Below are 13,307 nucleotides of genomic sequence, written 5' to 3'. Positions count from 1 at the left end.
CAAAGCATAGAGAGCATAGTAAGAATTTGGGCTTAATTGTTACATTAATCCTTTTTGACATATGTGCTAACTGGGATAGACATAAGAACCCAAATAAGGTATAATTATTGTCAAAAAATTAATTGAATTGTACTTCAGAATACTTGTAACAACATAGTCACTTTTTCCTTAATAATTATAAGTGAAAAGGTGTTCATTAAACTAAAAACTACCTTGGTGAAGTTAAATCTCTTAGTAACCAGAACAGGGATGCCTTGATTCATCTACAGAAAAAGTAGAAGGGATTGGGAACACAGTGAAGTCTCCATTAATTAATTCTCTTTTGTGACATCGTAGTCATGGAGGATCAGTTCTTTCCTCTGTCATTATCCAAACAAGTGTGACCTTCTCAGAGTATTGTTCAGCGCGGGAGCATCTGCCCACCCCTTAGCACGTCGTCTCTATCCAGCCTTCCCTGCAGGAAGTTTCCACTATATGCCCCATCTTGTTCTAAAAACCACATGACTATTGATTGACCCCTCTGTTCTTTCTGAAACCTTTCTAATTTTTTTCAACTAAGAATGAGAGGGAACACACTCCCAAAATACCTTAGGGTCATCAAGTAGGCATTATTGTGTGGCTCTTAATTGATGAACTCAGTTTATAGGTGTTCTTAGGAAATACTAAATAATTATGAACAATTCAGAGTTTTTTCAGAAGGGTTATAATTTCACAAGCTTAAATTTACTTTCCTTAGCTAGACTCTTAAACGTAGCAAATTATTGGTTTAAAAAAGAGAAAACTAGGAAGAATTAAAATCTTCAGGCACCTTCAAACATTTTATGTGAGCATTCATGTAAGTTATTTTATAGTAGTAAGTTATCCTTACTGTCCTCTACTAAGCGTATGTTAGCAATTTTTAATGTTGCTTTATATATTTGAATATTAAACTAAATATTAACATCATATGGTTTAGACTTTATAATAATTTTTTACTTTCCCTGTCAAAATTGATAAGTATTCCAGCTCAATACCATCTCATACTTATAATTTATTGAAAAACAAAGTTATACATCTTATTTTCAAAAATTTTTTCTTGCTAATTTTCTTGTTTACAAAAATGAATGAACCTCTCATCCCAACCCCTGCCATAAAAAAATCATTTTTGAAAAATCATGATTTATATATACCTTCTTCAAAAAATACACAAATAAACAGTTTACCAATACCTTGATAAACTGATAAAAGCTACAGTAGAGAAGGCCATAGATAATTTTACTTGGGGAAAATAATATTTTGTTTTGTTTTCCTCCATAATCTCACACAATGAACTGAGAGCAGAGGATATGGAAACGGCCAGGGCTTCAGTGACTTCTCTAGACCTTGCCTTAAGATTATCATAAAAGAAGCAGCCAAAATTTTTAGCTTCGTGAAGTCCAGGGCAATGGTTCTCAGTGTGACTGTGCATTACAGTCATCTGCGAACCTAAAAAAGAGAGAGATGTGCAGCCTTCCAATAGACTAACACGCGTTCATGTTCAGCTCGTTTGGCTTTTGGTTTGGGGGGAATTTTGTGTGTGTGTGCACAATATTTATAATAGCGAAACTAGGTGAGACGATCCACATTCCATCAGGAAGCAAAGGGATTTATAGTGTATTCGATTCTGGAACTATGTCTGTTAGGATGCAGTGGGCTATAAACAGCAGAACACCAAGTGAACAGTTGCTTAAGCTGTCAGGATAATTAAGAACTAGGTATTTTCTGCACTTGTGCTTTGCCATGGTCAGTGTGTTAACTTTTTGAACTTCAGTTTGTCATGTCATAGTTGCAACGTGGCTGCTCCAGCTCCAGCTATTAAGTTCTTGAACAACTATGCTAATGCAAGAGGCTCCCCTTAAGTGCTTTTTAACATCTATCAGGAAATAAAATCTTTCCCCAAAGTTCCCCACATACTTTCTTTTAGCTTATTAACTAAAACAGTATGACACATTCCTATAATTAGATTTCTGTGACTTGCTCATCTTAGTCATAATCCATCCCTGGGTGCTAGGAGATGGGCTTACCTTCTTTAAGACAGCGATTTCCATTCCATCCCTGAACAAACTCAAGAGTACAGCTGAGAAGGAAGGAAAGGGGGAGGTTAGCTGTTGGGAAGGCAAGAAACAGTGCCTGCAGTAGAAATTCTGTGTTGTCCTTGAAAAGAATGGGGTATACCTAATTATCATGGATATGTGTACTTTATCAGTACCACTGTGAAGAGAAAAACAAACCTATAAAAACACAAGCTCACTGGTCTCCCTAGTGGAGAGTTCATTAACTGGTCGTCAAAAAAATCTATGGGTATACTCATCTTGGAGGAAGCTGCATAGAGTGCAGTATATGAAAAGCCACTCCATCACATTCAACACCTGCAGGTCAGGGCACCCCATGGTTTTACATTTGAAGGGGTGTTTATTGCTCCATGCAAAGTATATGGAGAGTCTACCCAACCAGCAGCCCTGGGGGCCTGTTTCAGCAGCTTTGCATGTTAAGCACTCGCTGGCCTCTTGAGGTGTGTCCTGGGGCCGCAAAGTAACTTGTTTGTAAGACATAGTCACTGTTCTGTCCAATCAGGGCAGATGTGCTCTCTATATTTGGTGACAATGTCCAGCCACTTACACGTGATGTAGTAGAAATAACCAAAGAAAACAAAACAGGCAATTACATGTATCTAAAGGCGTGAGTCATTATATCTAAGGAGACACCAAAGTGTTAACACTGGTTACCCTTAGGGACTGAGACTTGGCAAGGGAGTGAAGGAGACTTCCCTTTTATTCTATAACTGCTATATTAAAAAAAAATTTACAGTGAACATTCACTACATTGCTAATTTGGAATAATAATATGTTAGGGGCCTGGGCCCAATTCTAGACCTACTAAATCACAAAATCAAGGGATCGGGGCCAGGGCAAGGGTATTTATTAAAATCTACATAGAGGATTCTGATCCACAGCCAATAATTTGTTTTGAGGACAAATTATTGGTATACTTTATGTGTTCTCTATTTTCTGTAACTAGGCTGATGCTTTGGGGGACAAAAAACACGAACAGTGCATGAAAACCCGAAGGCTGTAGGTAACCACTGGCGGCCCCATGTTGACATCCTGTCTGTCCCACCCAGCACCTCAGATCTGACATCTCAGCTTCTGTGCTGGGGGTTCTTTTTCAAGAACGCTGTTGTCGCCCTGAATCCTTGTGAAACTGCTCTGTAGGGAACAGGCAAAGCTTTCCTTTCTTCAGAAAAGTGTGCCCATAGGTTTTAATTTTAATTTTTGTCCTTTTGAAATTATTATGCTTTATTTAAAAAAACAACAACAACAGTATTTTAAGTGGTAGAGATCAAAAGATGTACTTAATGTCAGTGCAGTTTGGCCTTTAAAATTGTTTGCAAGATATCTGGTACCTATCACTCAAGTCCGTGTGTTACAGAATTCGTATCTAAACTGCTGTGGGTGTAGTAAGAATTGTTAAAATGAGGACTAAAATTTTTTCTGAAATAAGGATTTTTTTGGTTTATTTAAAATCAACAAAATAAAAAGCATTAAAATTTAAAATTATAACAGATGTGTAGAGACTAACGCCATATACTTCACAGTTTAAATATGTAATTTGGAGCAACTACTGTTTCTCATTCATTTATTCGGCAAACGCCATTCTATAATTCTGTCTTAAACCTATCGATCAAAATCGCCCAAACTATTGAAAGTAAAATCTCTCTTTCTTCTCTTTTATTTTGAATTACTGAAATTTTATATTAATATGTATTTCCATAAAGTGTCCTATACTCAGCTGTTAAACATTAGTTCATTTTACATCGCTTTGCTCATTACTTGTCTTTCAAAGCTCATGTCATTTTCATGCTGAATAAAGGCTGTCAATTCAATGCAATTCGACTATTTATAAAAGGAACAAAATAAGTTTTGACGCTGCATTGCATGATAAAGGCTTTCTGCATGAATCCAGAGATTTTAGATAGGCTTAATATTACTTTGGTGTGCTTTAAAAGTTAATATGAAATATCTAAACTAAGTATATTTGAACACTAGATTGCATGGTAATGTCTTTTTGTACATACTTTATATTTTCTTGAGTATAGAGACAAAGACTAATCTTAAATCCTAAAATGAAAAATATTGCTTTGGAGTCCTTTCAAGGTAAAGTATATTTTTCATGTGAAATATTCAAGCTGGTGAGATTTGAAAGAGTGCTAGATTTTAAACATAAACCTCATATTACTGTAGTACTTCCTTCACTTTAAATATTATATTTCTTCATAAGTTTCATCCATAAAAAGTTCAACTGTGAGTCAAATTGTAGTCAAATTAATATAGGAGCTCTTTTTAATGCAGTGAATTTTGGAAGTAGGTATCGCTGAATGTCAGATCCACAGCTGTGAACTGATGAGCTTCTTACTAACCTCAGTGCACACTCAATTGGAAGACAGGCCCCAGGGCCGCTGCTGGCCCATGCGGTGCCTGGGCGCAAACCAGAAATACGTGCCCATTTTCTTTGGGTGGACAGCTTGGTGAGCAGTTTGTTCGCTGGGTGGGTTTTAGTCCTCACTTGCCCAGGGACCAGGTAATAGCTTTAACTGTCAGTCATTTTGTACATGTAACATAGTCTTTTCCTAACCTTCCTACATGTATTCTAATAAGCTGTCACATGGCAGTCACATCAGTCCCCATGCTAGGTCTGGGCCTAGATTTGATTTTGGGAAGAGACTGGTTTGGTTCTTTATTTCAAGAACCAGCTAGCTGGCAAGAAAATGACTCTACCAGTCACATATCATTGTTTCCAAACACACGTTTTTGTTGCCTTTACCCTTTTATGATTTATTTTTTCTCTCTGGGTTGTCGTTAATGCTACTTCATCCTGATTTTCTTGGCATAAAATGGTGAGAAGTCACAGAGTATCATATGTCTTGGTCCTCCTAATTCACAAGTGTGTCCTTAGCTGTTGCTGTGTCATTCACACTTCTCACACTGGCGGGGTTTATTTCGGTCTGTAAGTCACGGGTGCTGCTGCCATTTAAAGGTGTCGGGGGTGGCAGTCAAGAGTGTTGTGGCAGTTCCACTTGACTCCAGCCATATGAAATACCCTCTGAAACCTTCGGCTGGTGTAGAAATCATTAAGTAGAATCCACATAACTTTCAGGAGGTAGAGTCACTTTGGAAATACATTAAAACAGACTGAATATCTAGATCAGTTCTATCATTTTTCACCAGTGCCTGACTATCTCCATAAAGGCACGTGCTAACCTTTACAACTAATCCTGATTTAAAGTTTGGTCCCAAACCCTTCCAGACGTCTAGTCCACCCACCCACAGTCACTATAGGCTTGGACCATTTCCTGTTGCTTGCCTCTGACCTTTTCTGTCTTCCAGTTCCTCCTTTTTTTTCTTTCTTATTTTGCAATTATATAGTGATTCTCCACCCTTTCTCTTTCTTTCCCCAGTGACTTCCTTTGTGAGACATGTGAGGCAGCCTTTATTTGCCTTTCATCACTCAAGTGAATGTCTTTTCCCATTTACAAAAACTCACTTTAAAGCTTCCTATTTCCATTGGCTTTCTTGCTCACAGAAACTGTTATATTTGTATATAAACACATACAGTGTCTTAAGTTACTTAATGGAACACATTTGACAACTTTTTATCTCATTCCCCTAAGTTCCCTTAGAATCAGACTTCCGTTAGAGTATGGTTATCTAGTGTCAAGTTACCATTTCCTGTATAGCGGAAGAGAAATAGATGAAACTAAATGGTTTCATCCCACATGCATATACTTATACACATATTTTGTGTGTTAATTCTTTAAAAAGAACCTAATTTTAAGTATTTTAGAACATGCAGAAGCCATGCAGACATTAAGTGTGATACTTGTTTTCAAAAGGAGTGACAAACCAGTTTTCAGTAGTGAAATACAACACCCATCATTATTATAAGGCTGCAACTAGAGGGTTGTGGAATGCTTACGATTTTCCAAAAGCCTGAAGATTTGCGAGTCCTTTGAATTAAATCAGAATTCAAAGAAAAAATCTTTTTTAACACAAGGATTCTAAATTATGAACTGATAAATCTTTTAAAGAGCAGCTTTCCAATCATCAAATAATCTTAGCTGACACTGAGCGCTTACTGCGTGCCAGGGGCTGTTCTCAGGGAACTGAGCATAGTAGCACACTTCATCCTCACCCAGCCTGGCGAGGTGTGCGGAGCAGCAAGGGCAGAGCCCGCAGTCCTCGCCACTCAACATTGCCGCCTCACAAATAAGTAGTTTAATTTCTCATACTGTCTCTTTGAAGTAATCTACTAAATACATTAGTTGTCTTCTGTTTTTATTTCATGTTGTGAATATTTATTGCAATACAGCGTAGTTGTTGTATTTCTACATGTGGGCTGCAGTGTTCTTTAGAGTCTACAAACTTCAATGCCACTAAAACAGTCTATTTTTAGGGTAACTACTAAAACTAGAATTGAAAGTGGTAATGCCTAAAGATTAGATATCTATGATGTGTTGTGAACGTTTTAAGTAGATACTTTCTTAAGGCATTTGTTTTTCTAAATATCTTTGAAATGCTTTTTTTCTCTTAGATTGGCAGTTTGTGAAATATGCCTTGTATTTATTCTTCATTGTGTACCATTCTGTGGCATAGATCTCCTTGCTGAAACAGAATCTGGAGATGCAGCTGTCCCAGTCTCAGACTTCTTTGCAGCAACTGCAAGCCCAGTTTACACAGGAACGACAACGACTCACACAAGAGCTTGAAGAGTTGGAGGAACAACATCAGCAGAGACATAAGTCTTTAAAAGAAGCACATGTCCTTGCATTTCAAACTATGGAAGAAGAGAAGGAAAAGGAACAAAGAGTAAGTTTAATGTGACATATATTCAAATGGAATCCAATAGCCTAATAGTAATTAGCCTTCCAATTCTTAAGAACTCATTTTTTAGCTCCCAGAAATTATGTATGGCTTTATTTCAGTGTGTTTTCCAGTATATTTTCCAGTGTTTAAACATATACAGTAGTTACACACTATCACAGACAACTTAGACTGGGGACAGCATTTTGCATTGTTTTCCATTATATGGCCAAGTTCATGATGAGACTATTAGTCCATCTGGTTTGTCATATAGTTAACAGTGATTAAGTAAATTTGGCATGGTCCTACTGAGCTGTAACCACTGTAATCATTTAATACTATCTTGAATTTATAATAGTCTTTCATCAAATTTTAATTTTTCTATTTTAGGCTAGATCTACAAAAGGCATGTATCCAAAGAATTTATATATTTTTCAACCCAGATTTTTTTCTTACACTTAAAAAAATATATACAAAATTCTCAGTGAAATTATAAACATTTTAAAATAGTGCAATCCCCTATATATAGCCCAAAGCCCATATGAAAAGTAGTGATACAAACAAATCACTCAGAAGAGATTTAAATCAAATAGGTATATTATTAGATTAATCATATATGCCAGAATCTCCCCATATACATTACTCAATTCTATTAAAATGTTAATTTGACAGTCTTAGTGTGATTAATTTTGGTATAGTTTATTTCTTAACAGTACATTTTCCAGTTTCTTCCAAGGACCTTGTGGGAATCATGATAAAGACTGATAGAAAAATACAGTTTTACTAACAATTTTCAGCATCTGTAGCCATTACAGATGACGGTTGTTTCTTAATTCTTTATGTGGGAGCAGGCACTGCTTTAAGGAGTGGTATGTTATAAATCAATTAAACCAAGAAAGTCTTAACCTTTTTTTTTTTTTTTTTAAGATTTTTAGTTTTTAGAGAGAGGAAGGGAGGGAGAAAGAGATGGAGAGAAACATCAATGTGTGGTTGCCTCTCACACTCCCCCTACTGGGGACCTAGTCCACAACCCATGCATGTGCCGACTGGGAATTGAACCAGCGATACTTTGGTTCACAGGCCAGCACTCAATTCACTGAGCCACACCAGCCAGAGTGAAAGTCTTATCCTTTTAAAAACAGTTAACTTACCAGTACAGTATGTTGAAATCTCTTGGTCTGGTCAAGGAAGTTCCTTTGGTTAAAAGTTAGGCCTGGTTATATTGCTAAGTAATAAATTCATTGGATACCATTTGTGAATTGGAATAACACATAAGCTCTCATATCAGTACTTTAATTTTACACATTCAGTCTTTTCAAAACTTTAATTATTTTTAAAAAGAAATCAGAATCTGTGATTTTATTGCCCGTCATTTGGTAGCCAAGGTACCTAGGTAATGTTGTCTAAATTAAAAGTCCTGCATTTACCTATATTCAAAGAAATGTATGCTTCATATTTCAGAAATAAAACACTTTTAAAACAGTGAACATAAGAAGCCAAATACTAATTTTTAAAAACAGCATTTTAGAGTAATGATTAAAGAAATGCTACCCTATTTACAGTACAGAATCTTTTTCAAGAACCTTTCATGTTATAGGTAACAGTAAGATAAACCCTTCCCAGAACAGTTCAGTCTCTAACCTGGAAGTACCCTGAGTTCTGTTTTTTCTCCTGTGGCCATATATCTTCGCAGTCTTAGCCACATGCAGTCTGTTCTGTCTGGCTGGGCTTTTAAAACTAACCACACGAAAGGCTTTAGTTTACGTTTTGAGCTACCCACTCTTAGAGGGGTTTTTTTTAAGTATATTTTATTGATTATGCTATTACAATTATACAGTTCTCCCAATTTTTACCCCTGTGTCCCCCTCTGCCTAGTACCCCTCTTCCCTCCAGCATTCCCCCACCTCAGTTCATGTCCATGGGTCGTGTATATAAGTTCTTTGGCTTCTCCATTTCCTGTACAATTCTTAACACCCCCCTGTCTATTTTTTACCTACCAGTTATGCTTCTTAATCCCTGTACCTTTCCCCCCATTCTCCTCCTTCCCTCTCCCAGCTGATAGCCCTCTGAATGATCTCCATGTCTATGGCACTATTTCTGTTCTAGTTGTTTGCTTAGTTTGTGTTTGTTTTTTTAGATTCAGTTGTTGATAGTTCAGTTTGTTGTCATTTTAATGTTCATAGTTTTGATCTTCTTTTTGTTAAATGAGTGCCTTTAACATTTCATCTAATAATGACTTGGTGATGATGAACATCCTTTAGCATTACCTTGTCTGGGAAGCACTTTATCTGCCCTTCCATTCTAAATGATAGCTTGGCTGGATAGGGTAATCTTGGATGTAGGTCCTTGCTTTCATCACTTTGAAACATCTTGCCAATCCCTTCTGGCCTGCAAAGTTTCTTTTGAGAAATCAGCAAATAGTCTTATGGGAATTCCTTGTGGGTAACTCTGATTTTCTCTTGCTACTTTTAAGATTCTCTCTTTATCTTTAATATTTGGTTTTTTAACTATGATGTGTTTGGTGTGGTCCTCTTTGGTTCCAACTTTTTTGGGACTCTCTCTGCTTCCTGGACTTGTATGTCTATTTCCTGCACCGAATTAGGGAAGTTTTCCTTCATTATTTTTTCAAGTAAATTTTCAGTTTCTTGCTCTTTCTCTTCTCCTTCTGGCATCCCTGTGATTTAGATGTTGGCTCTTTTGGAGATGTCCCAGAGTTTTCTCGTACTCTCTTCATTTTTTTTGAATTGTTGTTTCTTCATTCTGTTCTCGTCGAACGTTTATTTCTTCCTTATATTCCAAATTGTTGATTTGAATCCTGACTTCCTTCCCTTCACTGTTGGTTCCAACCTGTGGATTTTTCTTTATTTCACTTAGTGTAGCCTTTATTTCTTCCCTCGTGCTTTTGCAGTACTCAGTGATTTCTCTGAGCATCCTTATCACTAGTGTTTTGAACTCTGCATCTGATAAGTCAGCTGTCTCCATTTTCCTTAGTTCTTTTTCTGCAGTTTTGTTCTGTTCTTTCATTCAGGCTATATTTCTTTGTCTCCCCAACTTGGCAGCCTCCCTATGCTTGTTTCTGTGTATTAGGTAGAGCTGCTTTGACTCCCTGTCTTAGCACACCAGTTAAGGTGTGAGGGGTGGAGCCTTAGGTATTCACCAAGGCTGGGCAACCCGCTTCACCACTTTGTGGCTCTGTGTGGGAAGGGGGGATCGGAGAGGGGACAGTTCCGCTGCCTGGCCTCTGAATGCTTGCCTGGCAGTTGCCCATTTGCAGTCACTTTACCGTATGCAACCGGCGCCCTTCCAGCTGCTGCCCTGTTGATGATTCCCAGAGTGTGGGTGAGTTTGCATATGTTCTTGGACCTTGTGGGCCCTTTAAATGGACTCTTCTGAGAAACCAGCAGTTTCTTTTGCTGCCCCAACCCCCACTGGTTTTTATAGCCAGCAGCTATAAAAGCTTTATCTTCCCGTAGCTAGAACACTGGGCTGCAAGGTCTGGCCTAGGGCTAGGATTGTTAGCTCCTAAGGTATCCTTTCCGATTTTTATCTACTACACGTGAATGTGGGACTGGACATTCTGTACATGCTGCCACCTCTCCATGCCACACTGTGTCCTCACTGCTCTGGCTCCCCATCTCCACCTCTCCTGCTATCTGGATAAATGTGGCTTCTTTAAATCCTTGGTTGTTGGACTTATAGTTCAATTTTATGGCAGTTCTGGGTGTTTTTTGTTTTGAGGTTAGTTGTGATTCTTCTTGTGGTTGTGCAAGGAGGTGAAGCATGCTTACCCATGCCTCCATGTTGACCGGAAGTCAAGGCCTCAAAGCTTTTGCTTCTGTTCACAAATGTAGTCAAAAAGAATGACTAGAAAGTAGCTACAAAATATTTGATGAGGTTGAAGTTATAAACACCTCCATGTCTTATTCCCTGATCAGAAGACTTTTTTCATGTTAATACCCTCCTCCTGTTTTTCGTAAGTCTAAGTCTGTGCACACAGAAGGATTATTCATTAATTTTAGATTGTTCACATCTATTTAGAAAATAACTTTATTGAAAACTGCTTTAGGGCAAGAGTCCATATCCAATTCAAACACAAAATATTGAGTCAGTTTGGTTCCATGACTATGAGTTTAGTGTTCGGAAGTGATCTACTAATTTATTTTCTAATAGTGATTATCTTATATTTAATTTTTGTTTTTAAATTTTTTATTTTATTTTTTATCCTTACCCAAGGACATGCCTATTGATTTTGGAGAGGGGGGGAGGGGTGGGAGAGAGAAAGGGAGAGAAACATCTACGTGAGAAACATTGATTGGTTGGTTGCCTCACATGCTCCCAGACGGGGGCACAACCACAGCCGAGGCATGTGCCCCATCCACCCCACGACCCTTCAGTTTATGGGACGATGCTCCAGCCAACTGAGCCACACTGGCCAGGGCTTATATTTAATTTTCTCATAAATGAATTAAAAGTGCCTTCTTTTTCCTGACCAGACTTGCTCAGTTTGTTAGGTATTCTCCTGTAAAGCTAAAGGTTGTATGTTCGATTCTAGTTAGGGCACATGCTTGGGTTGCGGGTTCAGTCCCCAGTCAGGGTGCGTGCAAGAGGCAACCATTGATGTTTCTCACGCTCTCTTTCTCCATCCCTTCCTCTAAGTAAAATCTTTTTAAAAATACTTTGTTTTTCTTAAATAATAACTGAGTTTTATTAATTATTTTATTTTTATTTGGATTTTCCTTTCTGTATTATAACATAATAATTCGAATGTGTTTCTCCTGTTCTAGGCTCTTGAAAATCATTTACAACAGAAACATTCTGCAGAGCTTCAGTCACTAAAAGATGCACACAGAGAGTCAATGGAGGGCTTCCGGATAGAAATGGAACAGGAACTTCAGACTCTGCGGTTTGAATTAGAAGATGAAGGAAAGGCTATGCTCGGTATTTTGTGTGGATTATAATATTATCATATTTACTTGAACATTCTTCTACTTTAAAAGTTGACATGAAATCACAAAGTTTATTTTCAAGTTTTGAAATATCACAATGAATATCTGAGTGTTTTGCATATTTTATTTGAAGCTACCAGATGAAGGGGCAAGTGTGGTAGAATAGCATGGATAGAACACAGGCTTTCTCCATGCACTCACTGTGTAGCAACACTCACTGGTGCTTCCGTCTGTCGTTAATCGACTAAATGGAGTCAGGACATTCAGGCTTCCGAGTGTGCAGTGTCGAAAGGGAGAGCTGGGCATGGTGCCACATACCCTTAGACCAGATAGTTGTACTGGTTTTTTCCATTTCAGGGTTTGTTTTTTTTTAATGTGAGAGGTCATGTTTAGATCTGACTTTTTGTTCTATTTTTCTGATATATTTTTAAAATCTTCATTGTATTTTTTTCCATTACCATTTAGTCCCCTTATACTCTTCTCCCCCAGCAATCACTACCCCTGTTGCCCATGTCCATAAGTCCTTTTTCCTTTTTGCTCAACCCTCCCGCCCTCCCAATGCCCCCACTAGCTGTCATCCTGCTCTCCATCGAAAATATGGACAGATATTTTTAATGGGATTTTGATCTTTGAGGTGTTCAAATCACGACCTTTTTTATAAGGAGATATGTTTTAAAGAAAAACTAGATATATATTAAAGATTTTTTTAGTTTGTTTTTTAGTGTCATTCAATAACTTTTCATTCCTACCATCTCATTTTCCTTGTTTGTTTTTTTTTCTAAGTTCTCCTAATATTTTTAACGTATGTTGTCACACTTCAGCAGCACCCTCATGCCAAGCAGAAATTGGGAACAAAGAAGATCAAAGTGTTGCGAATATCATGGGCCTCAAGGAGAAAGCCCCTGATGCAGTTGATGTCTCTACTGATGCTGGGAGCCCTAGGCCAAGTCGTCAGAGCTTTCTCCTCTTCCTCATTTAAAAACCCTTGTGGTAGCTAAGATGAAAATCGTATTTAGTGCAAACACACGTGGAATATCTGTTATGTGCTAGAGGCCCTGCTAATGGAGGAGGATTCGGAAATGAACTGCTGCTCTGTCTTTGCCTGCAAGTAGCTTCTAGTCAAATGCAGAGGAAGTCTTTGTAGAAGGTGGCCCCAAGGGAGCATGCGTTCAGCAGTGTGTCAGAAGAGATAAAAACAGGCTTGTAGGAAGCAGTAGGAATGGTTGTTGTGTAGTCCATTGAAACATGATTTAAATACCCCTTTGTTGACAAAAAGATTTTTTCTGATGTTTTTAAATTAAACTTTTTATTTTGAGATATTTGTGATTCACATGCAGTTGTAAGAAATAATATAAAGAGTGCTTTGAACCCTTTACCCTGTTTTTCCCAATGGTTTTCAAAACCAACATCTTTTAAAACTATAGTACACACCTGAAACTAATATAAAATAATACTGAATGTAAACTGTAAATGAAAAAATATATTT

The 13,307-nt window shown here is 37.6% G+C and overlaps 1 protein-coding gene across 8 annotated transcripts in view; it reads left to right on the top strand.

Annotated features, from left to right (window-relative positions):
* The window catches only part of FAM184A (family with sequence similarity 184 member A), a 105,872-nt gene that overhangs the window by 73,800 nt on the left and 18,765 nt on the right, over positions 1-13,307 (top strand). For all 8 annotated transcript variants that reach the window (XM_045188718.3, XM_045188716.3, XM_045188715.2 and 5 more), the window contains exons 10-11: positions 6,669-6,881; positions 11,660-11,813. In XM_045188718.3, the coding sequence (XP_045044653.2) occupies positions 6,669-6,881; positions 11,660-11,813 (367 nt within the window). The remainder of the gene's footprint in view (positions 1-6,668; positions 6,882-11,659; positions 11,814-13,307) is intronic.

The sequence above is a fragment of the Desmodus rotundus genome, chromosome 11 (assembly GCF_022682495.2).
Source record: "Desmodus rotundus isolate HL8 chromosome 11, HLdesRot8A.1, whole genome shotgun sequence".
NCBI lineage: Eukaryota > Metazoa > Chordata > Mammalia > Chiroptera > Phyllostomidae > Desmodus > Desmodus rotundus.
The sequence above is the reverse complement of the archived record's forward strand: the minus strand, read 5'-3'. Positions and strand labels throughout refer to the sequence as shown.